The 24,428-nt window shown below is 34.3% G+C and overlaps 4 protein-coding genes across 8 annotated transcripts; 2 read left to right on the plus strand and 2 right to left on the minus strand.

The window, feature by feature from the left end:
• Window positions 1–1,259: 1,259 nt before the first annotated feature.
• Window positions 1,260–4,414, plus strand: LOC131671526 (uncharacterized). 4 transcript variants are annotated; one of them, XM_058948013.1, is made up of 10 exons: window positions 1,260–1,327; window positions 1,464–1,519; window positions 1,619–1,858; window positions 1,933–2,092; window positions 2,187–2,299; window positions 2,386–2,517; window positions 2,592–2,799; window positions 2,884–3,028; window positions 3,103–3,217; window positions 3,297–4,414. In XM_058948013.1, exons 3-10 carry the CDS (start codon window positions 1,667–1,669, stop codon window positions 3,450–3,452), a joined length of 1,221 nt encoding a protein of 406 aa, XP_058803996.1. In that variant the 5' UTR covers window positions 1,260–1,327; window positions 1,464–1,519; window positions 1,619–1,666; the 3' UTR covers window positions 3,453–4,414. The 4 variants fall into 4 exon arrangements, with proteins under 4 accessions (XP_058803996.1, XP_058803994.1, XP_058803997.1 ...); XM_058948011.1 differs by having other exon boundaries at window positions 1,277–1,367; window positions 3,297–4,413; XM_058948014.1 differs by having other exon boundaries at window positions 1,316–1,363.
• A 1,785-nt stretch (window positions 4,415–6,199) lies between these two features.
• On the minus strand, window positions 6,200–10,641 carry LOC131671559 (transmembrane protein 53). 2 transcript variants are annotated; one of them, XM_058948058.1, is made up of 5 exons: window positions 9,920–10,641; window positions 8,982–9,189; window positions 8,364–8,519; window positions 8,152–8,277; window positions 6,200–7,999 (listed from the first exon to the last, which is right to left on the minus strand). In XM_058948058.1, the coding sequence occupies exons 1-5, from the start codon at window positions 10,180–10,182 to the stop codon at window positions 7,742–7,744; spliced, it is 1,011 nt and encodes a 336-aa protein (XP_058804041.1). In that variant the 5' UTR covers window positions 10,183–10,641; the 3' UTR covers window positions 6,200–7,741. The 2 variants fall into 2 exon arrangements, with proteins under 2 accessions (XP_058804041.1, XP_058804042.1); XM_058948059.1 differs by having other exon boundaries at window positions 8,364–8,516; window positions 9,920–10,628.
• Window positions 10,642–13,451: 2,810 nt separating this feature from the next.
• LOC131671560 (thioredoxin-2) lies at window positions 13,452–15,888 on the plus strand. The gene is made up of 4 exons (XM_058948060.1): window positions 13,452–13,628; window positions 15,156–15,272; window positions 15,351–15,464; window positions 15,547–15,888. Exons 1-4 carry the CDS (start codon window positions 13,605–13,607, stop codon window positions 15,610–15,612), a joined length of 321 nt encoding a protein of 106 aa, XP_058804043.1. The 5' UTR covers window positions 13,452–13,604; the 3' UTR covers window positions 15,613–15,888.
• Window positions 15,889–16,054: 166 nt separating this feature from the next.
• LOC131671557 (DNA-directed RNA polymerase I subunit RPA1) lies at window positions 16,055–22,561 on the minus strand. The gene is made up of 10 exons (XM_058948057.1): window positions 22,337–22,561; window positions 21,963–22,186; window positions 19,586–21,893; window positions 19,022–19,504; window positions 18,287–18,951; window positions 18,019–18,215; window positions 17,262–17,948; window positions 16,668–16,835; window positions 16,279–16,582; window positions 16,055–16,198 (listed from the first exon to the last, which is right to left on the minus strand). The coding sequence occupies exons 2-10, from the start codon at window positions 22,144–22,146 to the stop codon at window positions 16,059–16,061; spliced, it is 5,136 nt and encodes a 1,711-aa protein (XP_058804040.1). The 5' UTR covers window positions 22,147–22,186; window positions 22,337–22,561; the 3' UTR covers window positions 16,055–16,058.
• Window positions 22,562–24,428: the final 1,867 nt, after the last annotated feature.

A 24,428-nucleotide genomic window follows, 5' to 3' on the forward strand; every position in this document is an offset into this window, starting at 1 on the left:
ATAAATTAATATATAAGTGTAAAATTTTGTATGAAGTTGAAGTTTTTTCTCGAAATAGGAACTGTAACTTCAATGCATTGAGACTTTCCTATTAATGAAAACTCATTTTTCTTTCTTTTAACTAGAGGATCCGTGTTATAATTGATATGCTTAACATCAGAAGATTTTTATACCAATCTGCTTTCAGTAGCTTCATTTCGCCAATTTGACCTAACAATTCTTAATAGTGCAATCTACATTTTTATTTACAACTTCTTTCGCATTTAATCGCACTTGTATGAAAACAACATATTTTAATGCGCTTAAAGTTTTTATATCGATCGCAGTTAAATCAACAGAAATGAGAATTGGCAAAGAAATTGTAATAACGAAAAGAGTCAGCTCTATTTCACTTTTTGAATAATGTTTCTGTATATTCCCTTAATTTGTTTAAAGATATACAATAATCTATTTCCGCTTGGAAATAAAATAAAAAATAATTACATTATTACGTAAAGCGCAGTATTATTCATTGACACTGTGGCCGTGGCAATGGCGCCTCAGCACCAATAAACTATAAATACCGCAATTTCTATGTAATAAAAGATATCCCTTTGAACATCGTTGTCGGTGGCAATGAATTCAATACGAACTGATCGATGGTTAAAGGCAAGACAAGTCTGCAAGCTGCGAGGCTCATGGTCACGAGGATAGAATTTTTGGCGTACGTGGATCTTACAGCTTCGTATAGGAATGGAATTGAACTACATGCTCATCTTTCACAGCCACACCAATAGTTTTTTTAGCTCATTGTCTGCTTTGATATTGTTTGTTTAATAAAATCATTTTTGTGTTTTCAGAAGGTGCATCGAACAGTAAATTAATTTTTGAAAAATGCCAAATGAAATATAACTTATGTCAAATGAATTCGCAATGGTTTTAAAACTTAATAAAAGATTTTCGGAATAAGACTACCATTCAGTAGACAAAATAGAAATTATTTATTTCCATTTGATATCTTTGTAAAAATATTAATTAAATTTAGATTAAAAATAGTGTTTCAATAAACACATATTGTTTTACTTTTATAAAAGATTATATTATAACTATGGCAATATTGGAGCATGAAAATCTATTTATAGAAATCACAAAATTAATTAAAAAATGAAATATTAAAATATACATAGGATATGCTTAGTAGTTTCTCTGTATTTGAAAATTGAACAATAACTGCCACCTACTGCTTGGATTGTCTACTACTATCTATTACTTTGGTACTTTTTCGCAATAACTGACACGTCGAGCACTCCAAATACTAATTTTAGCCAAAGCGAGAGTGACTGTGAGGGTGAGTCAAAAACTGATTGATTATGCTCCCGGCTGCGTAGGTAACTTCAGATAATTCGTAGATTCTCATTATTGTCAAGCGTTTCAATATGTTTACACGTCATATTCGCATAATTTTGATTTCATATTTTTCCTAGTGTAAGAAACAGAGAAAAACATGGTTTCTTCCATTAAACCATGGATACTTACAAAGGTGGATCATTCGTAAATATTTAAAATTATCTAATCATATATAGGTTAGGTTATATTGTAAAACTACAGTGCTACAACAATGTTTTTATTAATATTTTAGGTCAACTTCAAATAGCCATAACCAACACATCACAGTATAAATTAAAAGATGCCTCGACTATCAATGTTACCGCGAACTTCGCGGATTGTAGCTTTGTGCTCTGCTGCAAATTTCATCAATGCTGCAGACAGAGTTATAATGCCTATTGCTATAGTTCCAATGACTGACGAATTCAGATGGAATCTTCACTGGCAGGGTTGGATTCTCTCTGCATTTGCATTTGGTTATTTTACAAGTCAGGTACGTATTTTACTAGTAATTTAGGAAATAATTAATCTGCAATGCTGCATAGATATAATTATAATATATTAAAGATTATTGGAGCTAATACAGCCACACGTTTTGGTTGTAAAACTGTATTGATGGTAGCAGTTTTGCTGTGGTCGATTAGCACTGTGATAACACCACTGATAGCACAATCTGTTTTGTTACTTGTCATAACAAGAGTAATACTTGGTCTTGTTGAAGGTTTAGGTGGGATATTTTATTTATTTAAAATATTCTTGTTTGCTATTCTATTACTATTAGACTGATGAAAACTTTATTTTAGTATGATATTTTATTTTAGGTTTACCTGTCATATTTCACTTGTTTGCTCATAGTATTCCAGTAGAAGAGCGATCTCGAGCTTTTGGTTATCTTGTTGCTGCTGGCTCAGTTGGACAAGTTGTGGCATCAATTGTAATGCAAATTATCTTTGCATAAAATTATTTTGAGAAGTATTATCTTGAAATTTTTATCTTGAAACATTATTTTTCTTATTGCAGTTGTGTCCACATCTAAGCTGGAGGAGTGGATTTTACTTATTTGGTTCAATTGGTATTTTATGGACTATTTTATGGTTCTTATTGTATATTGAAACTAATTCCCAAGATGAGATTCCACTGTTTTTACCTAAGGTACATTAAATTTACAATTTTCACCTAAATCACTGTATTTAACATTTTTTTATTATTTTTTTTTTTCAAATTAGGTACCTCAAAATCGTATATTACGATGGACTGAATTCATTGCTCATTGGCCTCTTTGGGCTTTATACATAGCTCATTTTGCTATGAACTGGAGTAATTATATAATTATGCAGTGGTTACCTACTTATCTTTCAAGGAACTTATCAGCTAACAAGGAAAGTATAAGTTTCACAGCTTTACCTTATATTATCAACTCTCTCATTGGAATAGGTATGAAAAATTATATATATTTTTTGTAATATTTATTGCGTGTCTATTTAAAATTTCGGTGCATTTATTAGATTTTTTTTTCAGCGGCTGGTCATAGTGCAGACAATCTAATACAGAAAAGATGGTCAGTTTTATCTGTTCGAAGGCTAATGACAAATATTGGTTTGATTGGTCCTGGAGCTTTTTTATTAGCTTTTTGTGCTGTTGATAATTTAATATTAGCAGTCATGTAAGTTTCATTATTTATATAAATTAGTTTAATTTACAAATTATTAAAAATATATATACATATTGCTTTTTTAGATTTGTATCAATATCAATGGGATTGTGTGCATGTAATTCTTCTGGACACTTGAGTAATCATGCTGATATAGCACCAAACCATGCGGGTATAACATTTGCTGTGTCTAATACTATTGTGAGTAACTTTTAGTAATGCTGTACAAATGCTTTAAATATTTTTCAAAATTAACAAAAAATTATTTAAAATTATTCAGGCGACAATACCTGGGATTTTATGTGGTCCACTAACAGCCGAATTGGTGACTGCATCAAATGGTCGTTGGATGCCGGTATTTGTGTTGGCTGCAGCAATAAACTTTACGGGAGCTATAATTTACCAAAGTCACAGTTCAGCTTCACCAGTATTGTGATATATGCAACTGCGCACAGATTGGACGATCAATTCGCCAAGTTTGTTGCAGGAGTACACTGTTTATTGAGTGATATTTTAAGACTTTGGATGTGTAGTGAAACTTAAAGTGAGAGGCAAAACTAATCACTGTTAAGCATATCAATTGACGGAGAAAACAGTGTTACAAAAGTTGAACATTGACGAGATTAGGCGAAAATATGATCAACTAATACTTCGTGATATACATTAATGAAACATGATATTTTTATTTTGCGCACTTTTGTATATGCTGTGTACATAAAACGATATTACGATTGTAAGTTGCATTTTTCGAAATAATCTGATTATAAGACCACCAGGGTACTAAAAAATTACAGCGATAAATTAGTTCCTGTAATATCGATATTTTTTCAATTGTAATTAAAATTTGACTGCTGCATATAAAATTCAATTTAGTATTTTGCGGCATACTTAATTTATTTTACTTTTTAATTCAATTTATTTTTCTTACTGAGAGTAATAATTTAGAAAAAGTTAAAGAATCAATCATTTTAAAAAACAGGACTTCTTTAAATATTCTGATTTTAATACTTCTGGTAGCATTTTTTGGAGCACTGAATATTTTTGTATGAAACTCGTTGATGTATCTACATTCGATGGGCTGAAAATTTTACAGTTTTGTTCTATTTTTTCAACGACTTTTGTATTCTCAGTCTTATTGAAATTTTTACTTTCCATCAAACTATCTTCACTAAGTTTATACGAAAAATCATTTTCTTCAATATTTCTAGAAGTTTTTGGTGCATTTGAATGAGTATTTGTTTGTAAAAACATGTCTCTGACGCCATCAACGCTTGAATGTACAGTTTTTATATTCAATGAATAATCGTCAAAAGTCTTTCGAATATTTCTTTCTAAAACATCAAGCGAACCGTTATAAACACAAATGTTAAATTTGTTGTATGTTTAAGTAAAAGTTATTTTACCTGGTGACTTATCGTTCTTTTCGAGCAATCTCACATCACTATCATCTTTGCTGCTAATACTTTTCTGATTTTGTTTAATTGTTTGTTTCGGTTTAAAAGTTTGGCCATACTTTTGATTTTCTAGATCAGTTAATGAATGATGAAGACTGTAAACTTGCTTTGTTGTATTTTCTAAAATCTGACGAAGCTCGTTAACTTGAGAATTGTCGTTAACTTGAGAAATGTCAACAATATTTTTGACATTCAACACATCTGCTTTGTTTTTTACTTCATGCCAACCTGACTTTGTATTCTTTAACTCTTTATAAATTAACTGATTAATTTTCTTTTTTTGCGATCGAATTTCTTTCAATTGTTTATCAATGTCGGCTATTTGCAAATCCATTGGAGATAAATAATTCTCCTGATATTTCGGAACGTTTAAATAAGGCTTTTTCTTACTCTCAGTTGACTTGTGCTTCTTACTTTCTGGAATTAGCGAATAATTGAATATTGTCAAAACTACAACGTGATAAAGTAGTATTATCTTTATATATTACATACCATCATTGTACTCACTCGTTTTTACTCTACGATCTACGATACCACTTTCCGGTTCCATAAAAGTGTAAATAGATTTGCGAGTTGCTGGAATTCTTGTATTTGTTTTCTTAAGTTTTTGCATATACTTTTCCTCGTATAACTTTTCTCGCAACTTGTAAAATAATTAATGTTTTAAGTCGCAAAAAGAAATTCAAATTCACCTCCGTATTTTCTTACATAATTATTTAATACGCATGCAATACTTTGTCTTCTTTAATAACCAATAAGGAAAAAGAGTTTAAAATTAATGCAATTTAAATACAGCTAACCTGATGGTCTTTTGAACACGTCTGGTTAGAGCCAGGTTTTGTCGTGATCGAAGTCATTTTTCCGCAAGTCAATTTGCTTTCATTTTTACTTTTAGATGGCTTACTTACCGTGTCTTGAACCGAATCAGTCGGTGCCTTTTTAAGTTTATGCCTGTATAAAAATAAAGAGCTTTCAAAGCTTACACATATTGATAACACTCTCAATTAAAACCAGATAGAATTTTAAGGACATATTTCTCTGCATTCAAACGCACTTAGATGAGTAGACTTTGATGACTTCTAAATTACTGTGACGTTTAATGCCATTTGTCGATTTTTCGCTTTCTTTTGTAACTGAAGGTTTCTTTGTCGTCTCATTTGCTTTTTGGCTAACTGGCTGAAGTTCTGTTTTACTACACGGTCACATCAGTTATTAATTAAAGATACGTATGTAATTAAAACAAATACAATAGAAATGTTGAATGAATATTTGTCGATGTACTTCTTTGTATTTCTATAAATTGGCGATTCCTCTTCTTTTTCTTTGTCGTCTCTTTTAACGAAGACGGTTAGAGTATTTATGCGCTTGTAGTGTTCTATTGAACCATTGAATTTGTAAATATTTTCCTTGGTTTTTAATTTTGAGGTAGACGAAGGTATTTTGCGACCGAAAGCAGTTCTGCTTTTATTGTTCGCCAGTTTTGAAATTCTTAATGTTGATTTTTTACTATAAATACCTACACCATTTGACGAGACGATCGCAAAGTCGTAAACAAATAAACAAGCCAGAAGTTGTTCACATATGAAAAATAACAATCAATGATTACTGTATCACATCATTTTATATTAATGGGAGAATTTAAGCGTTCAGAGCCATAAAACAAGAAAATAAAATTAATATTAAAACTTCTAATAAAATTAGGAAAATAAATAGTTTTTTAAGGTACTTTTTGCATTCAGTCTTTATACATTTTCTATTAGAATTACATCAAAATATATTTATCTATTCACATTGACATAAACTTATTTAAATATATAAATTTATTATGATATTATAACACTTATCAAGAAAATTTTGTACTTGGAAAATTACCAATAGTATATTCCATCAAGTCCAGCTTGATCATTCTACATGTACCGTGGAACTCAAACATCAGATCGAAATCACAATCGCAAATCCATTGAACAAGAAACAATAGATGCATTCTAATCAGACAAAACTAGAAATATTCTTATCAAAAATACAATAAGCTTAACAGAACTAATTTTGCATTTTGGTAGATAGGTAACATTTTTTCTAATCAATGCGAACATTTTTATAACAAAATTTTATAATTTTTCTTTTATTTCGCATAAAGACGTACGTAACAATAACTTCCATCTAATATAATTGCTGTAAAAAAACTAATTGTTTACAGAATTATCGCCTTAATATTTGTGCACATCATTATTTTTTTTGTGCAACTTCCAGTACACATGTCATCGCATCTCTTTGTTAGTTACTACTGAATAGAAATTCTTTGAAATAGACTTTATCAAAAAAGTAAGTTACCTCATTATCCTTACAAAAAATTGTTCAATTTTATTAGACAATGTGACGCTATTATTTAACGAGTTTAATATTATACTGTGTATCCAAGACTGGAGTCTATTAATTTGGCGGAAAATTTATAAATAGAAACGTAGATTATATACAATTAAACGTAACTATGCAATACTTCAAATGCTCGATTTTAAATGTAGATATAGAATTAATATGCAAATTCAAGGAATAACTTACATAAGTTGTTTTCAATTTTTTAATGTTTTAAGGTTTAACATTTATCAACAAATAGTAGAAATAATCACGATGTAACGATGTGACAAAGGTAATAAAATTTTAAAGGTAATAATCGTATAAATAGGTGTGGATAAGAATGCATAAGTTACAATAACAAAAAAGGAATAATGTTTAAATTCATTAGAGAAATGTCTCTTGTTTGCAACGAAGTGCTTTATCTATAAATATAAGTGCTTTATGTTTATAAATCACTGTTTATCGTTCAACTCCGAGCTTCATCAATGATTATGCTTAAATTGTACCTAAATGTTTACATAGCATTCTCGAGCTCATAACGAACTTGAACAGTACCTAAAATTCAGCAAATTATTTGGCTAGTTAAATTTCTTATTATTTTTTTCGTCGTATCGCTAAATTGTCACGAATTCAAAATGCAATTCAAAATAAATGCTTTCAATCGATATAAGTACTAAATAATTTACAAGAGAGAAAAGATACGGATAATTGAACCTTCGGTAATGTTCGTAATGAATGTAATCGTTTTTTTAATTAATTAATGATAAGATATTCCGCGTACCTCTCAAAAAAACAAAAGTAATATCTTACTCAGACAACATTCGGAATAAAGAAAGTAAACTCGATTTCGAGAAGATAACACTTATCTTCGTCCGAAAGTATTAATGTAAAACATATTTGTACTATCTGTCGAATCTCACTGCTTGGCCACATCCTGAGGTATTACGATCCTTTTGGTAAGATTGAGTAACGAATCGTTCTCATCGGCATCGTTGTTTTCATTAGCTTCCTGGTCGATGGACTCTGTCAAACATTCATTGATGAAATTACACACTGTACTCACGTAAACGTCACGGTAGGTCGCGTAATGTTTGACATGGGGTGAATCCGTAAACAGGACCAGCTGTGTGCGTACCCCTCGCTCGGCTCGTTTCATTGCAAATTTTTCAACATCCTGTAAAATCATCGCACTGTACAATTTTTCATAGAGTGCCAATGAGGAATACGCTTTTCTTCGTGCATATATAACAACACGAATGATAAGCGAATTTTAATGCGCTCAAATATTTGAGCAATGTATTGTGACATTGGTCGCGAAATACTTACACTTGCACGGATCAATGTATCGGCATTCGAGTAGAGAAATATTTGCGGCCACGAGTACGTTTCTTTGGTCAACGCTGTAGGATCTGTATTCGTCGCGTTACCTTTGCCAAACGATTGAGCCAATATCTGTTGGATATGAGTGATACAATTGGAATGCACTGTTTTCAATAGAACTTGACGTAGGCAACACTTTCGTTGAGCGTGATGCGTACCTCGAATAACCAGATGAATGAGAGGAAAAATGTGATCATGAACGATATCGGCATATTAGTCAGCGGATGTCCTCCTATGATTGCACTAATCGCTCTGTACAAGCTCATTATTCTTCTTTCTCCTGGAGAACTGTCGAAGACCACACCTTTTACCTGCTTCAAATGCTTAATTTTATTATCAAGCATTAAACATTTCGTAAATATAATAGGATTATATACAAATTATAGAATCGGTCAACATTTTACAAATACCAAATCTACATCGAAAAAAGCAAAATCGACTTCATATTTTACAATTCAAATGTTCGAAAACCAAGAACTACTGATAAAAATTTCAGAACGCCTATTTGTATTTAATTATGATTTTCGTAAAATACACTCGGTTCAAAGAAATATTTCGCGTGCCGCATGAAATATGTTGAAGTGGAAGAATTGATCGGTCAACGTGGAAAACAAAGAAACTCGCCAGCTCGCATAGGAAAATGATCGTTCGTAGTAGCGAATGATTCGCAAGAGGGATTCGCGTCACGTGCAGCTACTGTCGAGACACGCGCGTGTATTGGTGGCTGTTTGCAGAGGCACACGCGTAAAAGCATCGATAGGTATGTGCATACGTGCCTTGAGCGGTGAACCGGCTTGCTGCATGGCATAGCTAATGTGTTGATAAAAGATTGCTCCACCATTGCTGAACACGTGAAAGAAGACTGGATGTTCGGCCGAACATTTCTCGGTTATCACTTGTATCAGTTTCTTGCTGATGCGTGGTAGCCGGTCTCGACGCCAAAATAGATATTCCACCGGCGCCGTACATCGCAGTGTTATACAGCTATAACGTACATACAAACACGATGTTCCTTCTTTCTTTTCCTTACGGAAAAATGAGGGGCGGGAACCGCGCGCCTTACTCGCGTCACAACGAACGTATGTATAACGCGGACCCACGCATGAGAATTCCGTCTCTTTTCCTTTTGCTTTTGCGACGAGTAATCAAAGTAGAAAACTAATTTTCATATTTTATTCACGACAGACTGTCCTATTCGAAAAAATTTGTTACGTCATGTATCTGATTAATTATAAAACGATTACATCGATAGAGTATTCGTAAATGAAATTAATTAATTATCGGTTGATTAATTACTTTAATTAATACTTTAATGTATAATCCCATGTCGCATGTGACATTTTCATTGACAAATTCAAGATATTAGTGGTACAAAATTAGAATATATTGTTGAAAAAATAATGAGGTGCTGCTAAAATTTATCGGTTAAGATATCCCTATCCAGCCACGACAAAGCGTTACGGGAGTCTTTATTTGCATAAAAATTAAGATACACGTCCTATCACCGTTTCCGCGAAAATACAATATTACGTAATGCTGAATAGTAGATCCGGAAGAACGCAAGCCGCATCGGTCAATCAATAAAAGGAACTTGCAAAAGGGGGAGGGGGAAGGGAAAGGAGAGGGGATAAATAGATAAGCAGATTGGCGCGAGAGATGAATCAACGAGAGAAGAGCGGAAGATATAAAGGTTGAGTGGCGCGACGTAGCTCACCTCCTCTCTTCGTAGATAGCACTGTACTTGGCGAGATACTTGTCTTGGCAGCCGGCCCATCCCAGCAGCACGACCACCGGTCGCTTGTCCTCCTCGTAGACGAACACGAACTCCTCGCTGACGATTCTTGGCTCGTCGTCGTCGTCGTCGTCGTCGTCGTCGTCGTCACCGTCGTTGTCGCCGTCGCCGCCGCCTCGAGCGTTAGCGACCGAGCCGTTGGACGCCGGTAAGGTCCAGTGGTATTCGAGCTCTTGGTCGGCCATCCTCGAGCGGAGCTGCGCGTATACACTTGCTCGCTGCTGCGGCAACCGGGGCACGGAGGGCCAGCTGCCTGCTGCTACCAGCGCCGCGCCGTTTCCGATGCATGCGCAACACAGCGTGAGAGACTCCCCTCTGCCGCTCTGCACGACCAGTACCTGCACTATAGCCTCCGGTGTGTAGTCGGTGTGCGCCAGCTGATCGATACACGGGGGGCCAACTGCTTGCTATACTTGCTCGCTCTCCGACTATTATAGCTCCCGCGGTGCGTAACCGCATTCTTCTTTGAAATTGTTTTGTCGTGCTCTCTTTCGTACACCGCGACTCTGCTTTTATCAACCTCGCGGACCGTCAGTTCTGTTCGATCGACCAGCAGCAACTGCTCGGATTGTTGACATGCGATTCACACCCCTTGTTTTAACCCCCCAAGTCGTTATATCTCTGGGTTAGTACGCGATATGTATTGGCCAAACAATACAATCGTCGGACCGTTCCTGTTTTCATTGTGATTTCCGAGCCAACGGGGCGCTTTACGCTGAGGACTCCATATCGCAATCACGGCAATGAGCGCCGGAGTCTCAATGAAATTGACTCTACGCATCTCGTAGTCTATTTCTCTTTCCACTTGCGAATACTTACTTACACTTCATCGAGTGACTTACGCTGGCTAGCAAGTTGTGCTTTTTTTAGTAAAGTACTACTCGAGCTTTTATCTCGTGCGTCACCGTAACCATTGATTTTCGTTCTCATCATACGTGTACGATATTTGCTGTGCTTTCGATCACGAGACACCTTTATATACTATTTATCCACCATTATTCATTATTTGTTTCGCTTTTTGCGTTACATAAAGATTCTTTGTTCAAATCTTGTCTGCGCTAGGTGTAATTATAGAGAGCTTTCTTCCATTCGCGACAGAATTAGCAATGTCATTACGTCAAAATTTACTTTAGTTATCTCACGTTTTTAATTATCTCTCTCCTGAGTTTATCGAAAACGCGATATTATTAATGTTATCATTTTCTTTCAGTTGATTCAATTTTCAAAGATGAATACGTGTTTTAAGCAAGTTACAACTCCTCGTTAACTTGTATTTCAAATTATATCGGAGAATAAGAAATATTAACATTTATTACGTAACAAGTGAAAACATCTATCCAACAATTACTATTGTCTCGTATATTTAGCTCGAATAGAACTGACTTAAAGGGACAGAAACAGGATGGCAACGCGAAGCAAAAAAAAAGAAACAAAAAAAAAATTGTAGTTTTTAACACTTTTAATGATTGTTTGTGAACATTTTTTTAACGGTACAACTGCACAAATGTAAATCATGAAGATAAAATGCAATTGTAATGTTCATGAGAATTTTCTGTTAATATGAACGTTGTTCAAACTTCTTTTCAAGCTTAATTATATTGCGATGGTAATTTATTTGAGAGAACGTAAATTTATCTCTTGTAACAAATGATTAACATCGGTTAATTAAAATTCGAAATTCGAAATGGAAACGTGCGAAAAAATTGCGAGCAGAGAAACCAATAACTCATTAACGTAAAAGATAACATTTGATAAACTTTCTTTATTTGGTATGATATCAATCTTGCTGGTCAAAATGTATGTGGTATAACGTACAAGGTCATCAAAATCACGATATAAAATTATTACAATCTTATATATATAAGTCTACGACAAGTACAGTGAGAGTCCGCATCGATCAACTCAGAATCATAGCAACAGGGTCGTTCAACCACACCTGTGTACATCGACTTTTCACTCGAACAACGAAACTACAATCGCCGCGGAGAATCCTGCAACGCCTTTTTTCTAAGCCAAAAGCAAATGTGTTTAATGCCACATCGGGATTAGAGAACTCGGCAGGCTGTACGAAGATACGATCTATCGGTCACGCGAGAATTTTAACATTCCACGCTTTACTGACGTATCACACGCACACACGATTTTATTAATAACGTTACCACATCAGATTTTGCTTTTTTTGATATACCCTATATAGTGTTAAATCGATACGTTGCAGCCATTCCGAAGTTTCCTCTACTTTTTTAGTCGTGGACATTTTTCTGAAAATATTTAATGGGTAAAGTAAGGGAGACTTGCTAGGACTTTCATCTGACTCTGATCATCAACTTTATGGATTTTGTTTGACTTTGGCTGGCGATTCGTAGATGATAACTGTTCGCAAAACAAAAGCAAACACATGAATTACAGCGATAAAATCCACGACCTCCATGTCATGTGGACGCAGGAATAAAGTCCTTGGACACTAGAGAAAACACAGCTATTTGGCTAGCTAGTCCGCGTTATTTTTTATGCACGTGAGCGAACTTGAATGAGTTGATATAAAACTGACTATTAAAAGGAGATCGATCGATAAGCTGAAGGAATTCCGAGTATACGTGTGCGAAGAACGCGTTGGTGAGAGTAATATACAGAACAAAATTTCCACACTGCCAAGGCCAATTATACCGTTACGTTCAAAAGTGTTCTAATAATGACAATTATTTTTTCTAAAAAAAAGTAATACTTTTAATGTTGATCATTGTACAATTGTACAAATACAAATGACTCATACCAGAATATTGCATATGTATTTGTTTGTAAGATATAGGAGTAGTGCTGACGTTAGTCTATGATATCACTCACGATTCGTCAGCCGTGTTCCAAGAGGTTTTATTGCTTTTGTGCATAGTTGATGATTGCCTCTTACATCCTATATGCGAGGTATACTATCATTATTACTATTCGACCACAATAGAGTTTACAAAATGAACGTGTTCCCATTGACTCCTTGAAAAAACAATAAAATTTATTTACCATTTTATCCAATTGGCAGCAAAGTTCGTGGAAAAAATAAATTAAAATGAATTTTGTACGTGTTATTATTACACTCTAAAAAAATTATTTGAACCCATATTTTTTGAAAAATGCAAGGTTTGTTAATCGTCTTTCTGGCTAAATTTCTCAACAGTCGGTCCGATAAGATGAGCAGTTGCGCGATTTTGAATTTAAACATGCGTCAGCGCTGCACTCACACGATCACAAAGTTTTATAGGGTCGCTCGTAAGTTTCCGTTAAACTTCGGGTTCAGTTTTTCCCCGCCTCTCTACATCAACCGTCGATCTCCCGCGCACAATCTTCTTTCCGTCTTTGTTTACGATACGGCAGAGTTAGCTCGCTTCGTCTTTGTCGGATACGCTCGATGCGCCTCTGCTACCGTAGTGTCGTGCAGCGTCGTGTATCGCGGCGACACGAAGGCGGCCGGCATCGGAGCGCCACCGCTCTATTCCGCGGCCGCGGGCCGTTTTCCATTTAGTCATTCGACGTGCCTCAACGTGTACAGTACGTTTGATAATTGAGTATAATTTATTCAAACTTTAGCTCCGCAACTACTTGTCTAACTACCAACATGGTTTACGAAGTTCAGGACACTGTGAGTAACTTTGTCATTCAAGTTTTTACTTTTTTTTCTTAAAATAAACAAGTAATTTCATTCTCACCAAGATAGATTTTGGATAGGCGTGTACACGCGCACGCGTGTTCACTATTCCTCTTGCCACGAGCGCGCGAAGTCGAACGTTGAGCTGCTCATATAACCTTGAGAGCCTTGGTAAAATGGAACGGCATGTTCATTTGCGCTTTTTCTGTTGCTCGCGTTATTCAATTGAGTATTATTAATGATATTAATTGAGTAATATTTATGCCACGGAGCGAGCTCGATTAATATTAATAGTTTAATAGTAAATAGTATATAAGGCAATGGAATGCCATAATCGAGACACGGCACACGCCAGCTCTTTCTCCACTAACTCCCTAACTTCCGGCTAGTACAAAACTGAGTGCATGGCTTATTTCGCGAGCACTTAGTTCCTACCTATGTGTATTCTTTTTTTACGACTGCATCACGCAAGCTGACAATAACTTGGCTACTAGATTAGCCATAGTTCTAGCTACTTGTGTGTGCGTGTGCCACTGTGCGAATGTGTCACACTTACGTGTGCGATAGGCGATACAACTCGTAAGTTCTTTCAATGTACTCATCGCTGAATGATTACCGTTATCAAATTGATGAAGAAATATTCGAGAATGTCGTAGGTGTGAGCTTTATTTTTCATTGGACTTTATTCTGCTAGTAATTCTCGTTGCACTATTTTCAAGAACTTCGCATTGCAGATGGTGACTAAGCATGAAATAAGACGTAAGAGACAACGATGCTATTGAAAAGTTTTTGATGCGAAATCTAGCCTTGCAAAAGAATAAAGTAATAATAAGCCAGCTCCCTGATTCTATCAATGGGCAGGAAAAATGTCTATTTCTTAATTAAGAAGGCATGATATTTATAGCGTTTGTACAATGACTTCATATGAGAAATTGCAGTCTCTTTAAAGCTGACGTTCTTTCTATCTAAAAAACGTATGTGTACTCACTTTTACTGGTCAATAACAGATCTAGAAAGAAATTGAATTGGGTCATTGGTGCTGCTTTGCACGAATCTTGAATGTATAGCACACACCATCATCCTGAATATGCTGCAGATGTAACAATTGAATTAATACAGTGCAGCTGTGCTTGAAATAGCTATTAACATTTTATAAAAATTAATTACTAACTTATCAAATGCTTTGTGTAAGATTTATTTCACATATCACTGTTTTTTGACAATGATTTTTTTCAATTTCTAAAAATTATGTAACTTTGGCTGATAAAAATTTCATTAAAAGTTAATTGCTAATGATAAATTAAAGTGTAGTCAATTACTTTTCTCATTCAAAATGCAAGTTGCTTTCAATAGACTTTCAAAGAGCAAACAAATATTAACTAAGGTTTTACAGCAAAGAAACCATAGTATACAATTACAACCAAAAATTTTGGTGATACATCCCATGAATATTCATAACACATAAAATTCTCATTAAAGTCTGCTTATAGCAATCAATCATACTTTTTGTGTTTGTTACAGTTGGACTTAAAGAGCAAGCTCGAGGCAGCTGGCAGTAAGCTTGTTGTCATTGACTTCTTTGCCACATGGTGTGGACCATGCAAGCTGATTGCACCAAAGCTCGAAGAACTTTCTCAAGTATGCTTTAATATTATTCTGTAAATGATTTTTTTTATTCAATAAACAAAGTTTTTGAACTAATATATTCCAATACAGGAATTGACTGATGTTGTGTTCCTGAAAATTGATGTTGACAAGTTAGAAGATGCTAGCCAGGAGTATGACATCTCTAGTATGCCTACATTTGTATTCATCAAGAATGGAGCTGAAGTAAGATTTTTAAATTTGCTTCAATTTTTTTATCATGTTTTAAGTAATTTAACAAATAATAAATACAATTTGTATTTCTTAGGTGGAGAGATTCTCTGGAGCCAACATTGACAAAGTCAAAGCTACAATAAACAAACTAAAGGCTTAAACATTTCCATTATGTTATTGAAAATACATTTTAATTATCCTGTTGTGCAAACACGTGAAGAAATCACAGATTTGAGTAGAAATTTGCTTGTCAGCAAATAGCAAGCTTCAATAGTTTGCAAGTTTAATTGGGACATAACATTTATTAGCTATTTTTTATCGAATTTTCTTTGTCTAAAATTTGATATGCTCCTGCAAATAATCATCGTATTATACAGTATACACCACACTTATTTGAAATTTTTTAAATTGTCAACCTTGCTCCTAATAAATTCTACATAGTGCATTATTTTATTTTTATACAATAAAATCAAATAATCTGAAAAAAAATTTGTTTTATTTTTTTATTTTAACAAATATTATTTTAATAACAAAGTGGTATAAAATCATAACGCAGATTCAGAAAACGTAATTATAAAATAAATTATTTTTCGAGTTCAACTATTATCAACTCATGGTAGTCAAAGGTCTTGAATTTTGAAGTTGACGTTGAATATCGGGCAATAGTGTGAATGCACCAGTACCAGCTTTACATGGTTGACCGACCATTAATCGACTTGATGGAGACGATAAATCGTCGTGTTTAGCTAAAACGTACATAAGAAACAATTGATTATGAAGTAGATTAAAAACAATCACGTTACGATGAGAAAGTTTAATAATTTACCTTGTATTGTCGCATTTCGTAAAAAATTGAGAGAACTTTCAAAGCTCATTTGTTGAAGTGGCGAAGCTGAATCTTCCATACCTTTACGACTCAATGGTTGGAATCGCCCATCATAGGTCATATAGTCCGCTATTAATGATAAATGCCTTGTATCCACTGTAATACCGTACATTTTAAATACATCTTTTACTTCCTTAATTATTACTCTATTTGCCGCCTCGATTCCATAAGTTTGAGATATTCCATAAATATCGTTTGAATACAATCTATACAAATCTAAAATGTTATCATACTTAAACATTTCCTAAAATCAGAAAACAGAAACGTGAATTATCATTGCTACATTATTATTACAATTAATAGTTTTAAATGTACGCCTGAATTCGTACCACAATGTTAAGGCCATCGGTTTTTAAAATTGTTTCTTTTTCACTGCCTTTTTCTTTTTTCTCAATAATAAACGCTTTTTTTATAGCTGGGGTCTCCCACAATACAACTTTATTAGCTACATTACGAAGTATTGTTGATAGATCTAGTTTTGTCATTTTGATAGGTAACTAGAACAAAATACATTCTATCAATAAACAGTATATTACGATACAAGTGCGGGAAAGTAGATTCTCGTCTTGTGTAATATTTACGTCTGAGCAAAGCGAGCATGCGAAAAATTTCTTTCCGCACGGAGAATTGAAAAATTAATTATTTCTTTGATCGCTGTTCTCGCCTATCATAGTTTTATCTTAGTTAAAGTGTGCTCGATCAATGGAGACAATACAAAAAAAAAAACAACTTTTGACATTTCGTTAACAGTTTCGTTAATTTCTTCAGAAAAAAAATAACTAAAGTGCTGTGATCAGAACAAATGCATGTAGTCTACTCAATTTTCATATTGTCTCTACCGGTCGAGCACAAATTCAATTAAAGAAAATCTGTTATAATAAATATAATATGAAATGTCATTGACGTAATAATAACACACTTACCCAAAATTTCAATTTACACCAATAATTCTTTTCAACGTCGTAGTCGTAATCAATAGCATGTACATACATATTAACTACATCTATCTTTCTTTGCTCGTACTCTGATCTATTAATAAATTGTCCAGTCGTTACCATATCATCAATGTCCTCATCACGATTTATCACTCGATTTTCAATCGGTTCTGCTTCATTTTCATCGATTTCTTCTGGTTCTTCTTCGCCCTCTTCGGGATCATCATACTCGCGATTCTCTTGATGTCTTGAAACGGATCTCGCTATTGTCGCATCCGCGTCTTCGGTAATTTCCTCTTCATCGGATGATTCATGCATTTCACCTATATCGAATCGTTTATGAGATTTTAACTCGTCTTCAACGACTTCCTCTTCATCCAATTTAGAGTTTTCTGCTTTTGTCATAATTTTATCTTCTTTGAAGTACAACGTCGAACCAGATGCTTTAGCGGATTTTTTTATTTCTCGGAATATTTCTTTGAAGAATATATTTTCGGTTTTAGCTATGACATCCTTGGGATTTACAATGAACTCATTCTTGTAATACTTATGAGGTAAATATTCAACGGTTATCGTGTACTGCATTTGACGCTCAGGATCGTGCACTAACTTTCTTTCAACCTTAATTTGTTTTAACACGTTAGCTACATAGCACTTTGTCAATTTCAATTTTAGCTGAAATTTTCATTGTATATAATTAGCCATATATAAAAAAAAGTAATGAAAATCATTTTGTCTATCTTACATTCTTTGATTGCTTTTCTAAATCTTCCAACTTTTTAAAAGGAATTTCCATACTAGGAGTTTTAATATTCTTAGATGCCATCATCAGGATTTCTCGCAATCTAGGAATACCAAGTGTCACGTTCATTTCACCACGACCAGCGTGATGAAAAGTGTTTAGAGTTAGTTGTGTTGAGGGTTCTCCAATAGATTGTGCAGCTTAATAATGAAAATAATATAAAATATGCAGCTATAAGATTCTTTTATAATAAAACAATGTATTACATTACCTAATAATCCAACTGGTTCACCAGGAGGACAAAGCGTGTTCATAAATTTAGCACATAAAACATCTCTCAGCTCTTCTTTTCCAATATATGTAGTGAAGGAGGTAGACTTTTTCTCTAAATATTTGTCGATTAACGCTTCAAGTTTTTCGGGTAAAACTCCAAAATTAAGATCTTGTCTATACTTCGCGGTTAATGGATCAGGACTTTTAATTATCTGTTGTTTATACATTTTCTTTGTCTCGTCATTAGCTCTTATCCATTTTTTCATCAATGACAAAGATGCCTTTGATCTGCCATAGTCAGGAACGATTTCTGTATTTTTCCTATGACTATAGTTGTTATTGTCTGCAGAAAATTTAGAAAATTCGCTAGTGCGTCTTTTTGCTAATAGATCACCATTTTTCTTCTTCCATTTATTAATTTTCTTAACTTGCTTAGCAATAGCTTCAGTTTGGAAATTAGCTTTCAAGTGTTTCAAAAGATTATCATCCGCAATTGCATTTTTATTTTCGACTAGAAATTCAAATTGTTGTTCATTCAAAAATCGTGACTTGAGAATGTCTAATCCATCTTCGCCGTAATATATTTGTATAAGACTGCCATCTGAATCTCTAACCGTAGCATCATAATTGATCATTAATCCCTCCATATGTTTGATCAAACACCTAGAAAATAAAATTATGTAAAAACCCAAAATACAAAAAATAATATATTCAAACATAACTATGAAGAAACCTTTGCAGATAACCAGACCGACTGGTTTTTACAGCAGTGTCAATAAGACCTTCACGACCAGCCATACAATGAAAGAAGAAGTCTTGTGGTTGAATTCCTGTCATGAATCTGCCATCGATAAAACCTCCAGCTCTTGGTGTTGGATCATACGGCCGGAAACTTGGCAAACTTTTACCACTAATCATCAATGGAGGTCGTTTGCCTTCCAACTCAATTTGACCTAAGAGGCAAGAAATCTGCATAGTATTTACAGTTGAACCCTTAGCTCCAGATTGTACCATCAACTGCAAATTGTTGTCCGGGAAAGATTTGATTAGACCAGCGGGTAAGCAAGTTTTGTTAATGCTGTTAGTATACTCGTCCAAAATTGACTTGTATTTTCTGTCAACTCGAGCGCGAAATTTGGGATTACTCCAATAGTTCTCTTCCATTTTTGCTGCTACAATTTCTTCTGGCGTATCTTCTGGTAATTCAAGTACTTGTCTGAAAATTTAAAAAGAAACTTTGTATTGATTAAAAAAAATTTAAGACATTGCTGTTTACCATGTCGTAATGAATACGCACCTTTGAATTTCAGCGGAAACTTGTTGACGGCATTTTCGTATGATGTCAGTTCGCTTGTCATCTGCTTTCTTTTTCACCAAAATATCTTGGATACCTAAGGTGAATCCAATCATTTGTAAGTACGATTGAAAAACTTTTCCAAACGCGCTTAAAAGTTTGCTCGAAGTATCACCTCCGTACAACTCAAACACACAATGTATAAGACCAAAAGGAGTAGCGCCATAGTGCTTTTTGTCGAGAATTCCACACAATAATTCTCCATTACGGATAACAACTTCAGCCTCGGACATAATTACAGAATTTAGAGGGAAGGCAGTGCCGCCAGCTTTCCAAGCTCGAGGTTTTCTGACCTGCCACTCTTGTACTCCGATTTTAGCCGAGGCATTCAAATTGATCAAGACGCTTCCTCGAGGAATGATGTTGATGATAATTGTCGACACTACTTGCTTTCCGGACCACATTGGAATGGGTTTAATGATAGACGGAGGCAGCAAAACGATGTTACCTTGAATAACCGACAAAGCCGAGAATACAAGCTGCATATAATCTTCCATAGGAAAGAAAGTTCCTCGAAGCGTCAATTTCACTCCGGCAATCATGTGATCCTGAATCAAACCACTAAGTGGAGTTCCATCTTTTGGTACCAAATACTGTCTCGACACATTCGCAATGTAGTATCCTTCAGCACGGGCTAATTCGTTTTGGGGAAAGTGAGCGTTCATTTCGTCACCATCAAAATCAGCATTGTAAGCTTTGCAATTGGCGTAATGAAGTCGTAGAGTTTTTTCTCCTTTTAGTATACGAGCTTTGTGTGCCATAATACTAGGCTTGTGAAGGGTCGGCTGACGATTCAGCAAAAGTATGTCTCCATTTTGAAGATGTCTGTGAACAATTTTAATATTCACTGTGCCTCCTTTGCTTACTCCATCTTTCATTACAAGCAAACGTTTGGCACATGCTTCTCTCTGTGTGTAATTATCGGGATCCAATCTTTTAACAAATCCATCCTCTCCCTCGATCATCACAGCTCCAGGATGTACATTTGGTCCATTTAAAATTAATTGCCTCAATTCGGCGACATTCCATGGTGTTACGGGTACGGGATATGTAAGTTTTATAGCAAAGGCTTCAGCTATACCAATCTCATCAATATTTAAATTAGGATCAGGAGTAATGACAGACCTGGCTGCAAAATTTACTCTTTTGCCCATCATGTGCATACGAATCACACCTTCCTTCTTCTCAATAATTTGCTTCAATCCTTGACAATTGGCAGACTCTGATGTTTTACTTAGATCTCGATCCATCAAGTGATCAACATTGGCTTGTAGCTCTTGCCACGCATTATGGAGCTTTTCTATTGCAGTGTTACCCTGTGTGTTACTGTAGACCATTTTACCAGCTTCTGGAAGGCGATTTGTGTCCCCATCTTGAATTGCCTGTATAATGTTTCTCAATGTAAGACAGATCATAATAATGGCTCTGTATATTTGAGTTTGTGGGTGTTCAATGATCTGACCATTTAGATAATTCACAGGACGAACTATGGGAGGTAAAACAGGCACTACATTGAAGAAAAATATATCTGTAGGATATTCTATTGTTACGCTGTCTAAACACGGGATAATGACTCTAAGAGTTTCTTTTTCATTTTGCCATAAGTTTTGCAAATATCCTTTTGACTGATCTGGCATAATAATAATTGTCTCATGCTTTTGAATTGTTCCATGATTACTACCTCTGGTATCTTCAATTAAAACTGGTCTTGATGATATTATTCTATTTTTCAAAACAGTTATTTTTGCTATTGGTTGACAACAGTAAATGCATACTTTGCCAACATTGTATTGCTTTAAAAAACTATCAATATAAACGTGCCATTCCATGTTGGTATTTTTTGTATTAAGACTGGCTCTGTGTGTTGAATTATACTCTATTTTAAACCTTTCTATGTTATATACATTTTGTATGTAACTATCTATCGCATCTCGGATGATGAGTACATGGGCTTCATCTATATTTCCAGTAGCTGGCAAAACATCTTTAACTTGCTGATCCAAGCCTTCTAAATATCCAAATAAACCATCTTGCAATAATTTTAATTTTGCAGAAAGTGTCAGTTTTGCATGAGCAGGAATTTGTAGTGTAAAACAACTCAAGCATGACAACTTTAATATTGTTTGCAAAGACTTATGGAATAAAGGATTGACAACTGGCATCGGTAAATCAATATGTCCAAAGTGACCAGAACATCTGAAAACATTTCTACTACAAGTTCGGCAAGGATCTGAATTTTCATTGAGTGGTCCTAGAATATAAATAATAAAATATGAAACAGATTTAGAACAATAATTAGTTAAAACATCATAAAACATACCCAAAGCAGGATCATGCAGTCCACCAATTAATGGGTGTCCGAGCATGTTAAAAGAATCAGGAGTAGTAATTTTTTTCACACTTAAATTTCTTATGTCATCACTGGTATAAACACAAAAAGTCAAGCTTTTTGGATCAAGATGTTTTGCGGACATACGATAATGTGTTCTTTGGAATTTACTCATCTTAATTATTTTATCTAAACAAAATTTATTTCAATTTAACCTGGAAAATACGATTTTAAACAATAAGTAAACAAGACTATACGTAGCAATAACATTTTTGAAATATTCTATTGTTATGTTTATGATTAAACAGTTATTTAATTGGTCAGATATTAATTGATTTATAACAACTAAATATCGTGTTTCTTACTCAATGCTTTTTATGAAAAATGTCTAGGATGAATATTTGGAATGCTAATACATTTTTCAATCTCTCGCATTATTATGCAGCGACTTTAATTATACAACGCTCTACACAATTTTTTATTGTGCTATTTTCTCTATTATTCGATAATTCGTAAATTCATGCCGGACCGGACCGGACCACACCAGAGTATGACGGCGTTATTGGTTATAAGCTGGTTATAAGCGCACGTGCGCGTGGATTATGGCGACTTATATTAACGAATGTAGATTTGTTGTTTAGGGTTAGGGGCTAGGGCAGTGGTGGGAAAATGACACGATTTTGAGGTTTTCGACATTTACATGTCAGAAGCTGTAAACAACGTCAAAAACCATGTCAGATTGTCAAAAACGTCAAAAACTTCCAAATACTATTGCGCATGCGCAGCAGTGTTACACCAACGTACTTTGCTATTGAAATTCTAATTTGAATATTTTTAATTCGACCTTTGATCCTTTGACGCTAAGAAAGCCCGGTGTTATTTATTTATCTCTAACAGTAAACTAACAACCTAAATGTAACAATTATCACAGTTTTTATAAAATTAATTTTCACAATAAACACTAAACAGTAATAATAGTACTAGTACCACGTAATTTATCATTCTTCATTTGAAAATTTCGGTTATTCACCTCAAATCTTATACCAAAGTGAAGAAGCAAATCATATTTCAGAAAAATCATATATTATTAACTGTTCAGAAATTAGTGATTTTTCCTAGTTTTCTTGTTTGGATTATTTATTAAAATGGCAGGTATATATACGATATTTTTCAATAATAATGTAGATGATCTAAAATAGTCTTTATTAAAATGTTTTGAATTCAAATTTATAATGATAATAATTTTTTTTTTAGCTAATATTGATCGTAATGAATTGGACAGATTGCTTGGGCTATTTTTTTTTTGGATGCAACATACCTTTCGTAATAGTCGAATCACCATTGTTTAGAAATTTTATTCAAGCCTTAAATCCAAATTACATTATCCCAAGTAATAAGACTCTTTCCAACAGTAATCTTAGTAATCGATTCAACGAGTTACAGCAATCGCAATAGCCAATATGGGTGTAAATAATGCAGTTTTGTTAATAGATGGATGGAAAAATAAGGCGGCCAATAAACAAAATGTTGTTGCCATGCTTCGTTTAGACAACATGCAGCGAAGAAAGTACATTTTTTTGAACACCTGGAATTTCAGTACTCATCGTGAAACTGGGGAAGCTTTGCGTAAAGTGGTTGACGAATGTATTGGAATGGCAAGAGAAAAATATAATATTAATATATACGCTGTTATCAGTGACGGTGCAGCTGTGATGATTCTCATGGGTCAACTTGTTGGGATTTGGCATGTAACGTGTAATAGCCATAACGGCAATTTGTTAGCAAAAAGTGTCGTGGATAGCGGATTTGCAGGAAGAGTGCATGCTTTGCTAACAGATTTTAAAAGACCTGACTTAGACCGGTACCGCATCGGCTGTACCGGCACACCGCGTCGGCGCGCCATCCCACGGCGATGGCCGAAAAGATGTCAAAACGTGTTGTCAAAAACTCTGAAAGTTCGAGAGGTAATATACATAGTAAATTACGTGTCAAAAAACTATGTATTTTACCTATGTTAATTTACCTACCCACCACTGGGCTAGGGCCCAGCCCATTTACTAATGATCAGTGTAATGATCAGTGGAAAAAAAAATATCATTCGAAATATCTCTAATTGAACCTTCCAAAAATACTCATTATTCTAATTGAACCCCTTCAGTTGTCCCAAAAAAAATTAAAAACTATGATAATTTTTTCGGTTTTTGCAACTGCGATATCTTTACTACTACTTAATATTTTTGCAAAGAAACAAGGCAAAAAAATTGAACCCTTGCTCGTTATAATTCCACCCTTCTTACTTTTTCAAAATTATTAATATATATGTCAAAAACAACAATCAAATTTTATTGTACATATGTTTCTTTCCAAATAGATGGCTTAATGCGCGTGCGCGATATTATATTTTGCGTATCAAAATCATAGTTTTTAATTTTTTTTTGGAACATCTGAAGAGGTTTA

Source organism: Phymastichus coffea, unplaced genomic scaffold (genome assembly GCF_024137745.1).
Source record: "Phymastichus coffea isolate CEN01 unplaced genomic scaffold, Cenicafe_Pcof_1.1 PCOF00128, whole genome shotgun sequence".
Lineage (NCBI taxonomy): Eukaryota > Metazoa > Arthropoda > Insecta > Hymenoptera > Eulophidae > Phymastichus > Phymastichus coffea.

Coding starts and splice junctions, on each gene's coding strand:
- LOC131671526 (XM_058948013.1), top strand. CDS start 1,667: ATGCCTCGACTATCAATGTTACCGCGAACTTCGCGGATTGTAGCTTTG. Junction 2,518..2,591: donor TTCCACTGTTTTTACCTAAG/GTACATTAAATT, acceptor TTTTCAAATTAG/GTACCTCAAAATCGTATATT. Junction 3,218..3,296: donor TTGCTGTGTCTAATACTATT/GTGAGTAACTTT, acceptor AAAATTATTCAG/GCGACAATACCTGGGATTTT.
- LOC131671559 (XM_058948058.1), bottom strand. CDS start 10,182: ATGGCCGACCAAGAGCTCGAATACCACTGGACCTTACCGGCGTCCAAC. Junction 9,190..9,919: donor GCTATCTACGAAGAGAGGAG/GTGAGCTACGTC, acceptor TGTACGTTATAG/CTGTATAACACTGCGATGTA. Junction 8,520..8,981: donor AAGCCGGTTCACCGCTCAAG/GCACGTATGCAC, acceptor AAGCATTTGAAG/CAGGTAAAAGGTGTGGTCTT.
- LOC131671560 (XM_058948060.1), top strand. CDS start 13,605: ATGGTTTACGAAGTTCAGGACACT. Junction 13,629..15,155: donor TTTACGAAGTTCAGGACACT/GTGAGTAACTTT, acceptor TGTTTGTTACAG/TTGGACTTAAAGAGCAAGCT. Junction 15,273..15,350: donor AGCTCGAAGAACTTTCTCAA/GTATGCTTTAAT, acceptor ATTCCAATACAG/GAATTGACTGATGTTGTGTT.
- LOC131671557 (XM_058948057.1), bottom strand. CDS start 22,146: ATGAGTAAATTCCAAAGAACACATTATCGTATGTCCGCAAAACATCTT. Junction 21,894..21,962: donor ACTGCATGATCCTGCTTTGG/GTATGTTTTATG, acceptor TTTATATTCTAG/GACCACTCAATGAAAATTCA. Junction 18,952..19,021: donor CGGTCTGGTTATCTGCAAAG/GTTTCTTCATAG, acceptor TTTATTTTCTAG/GTGTTTGATCAAACATATGG.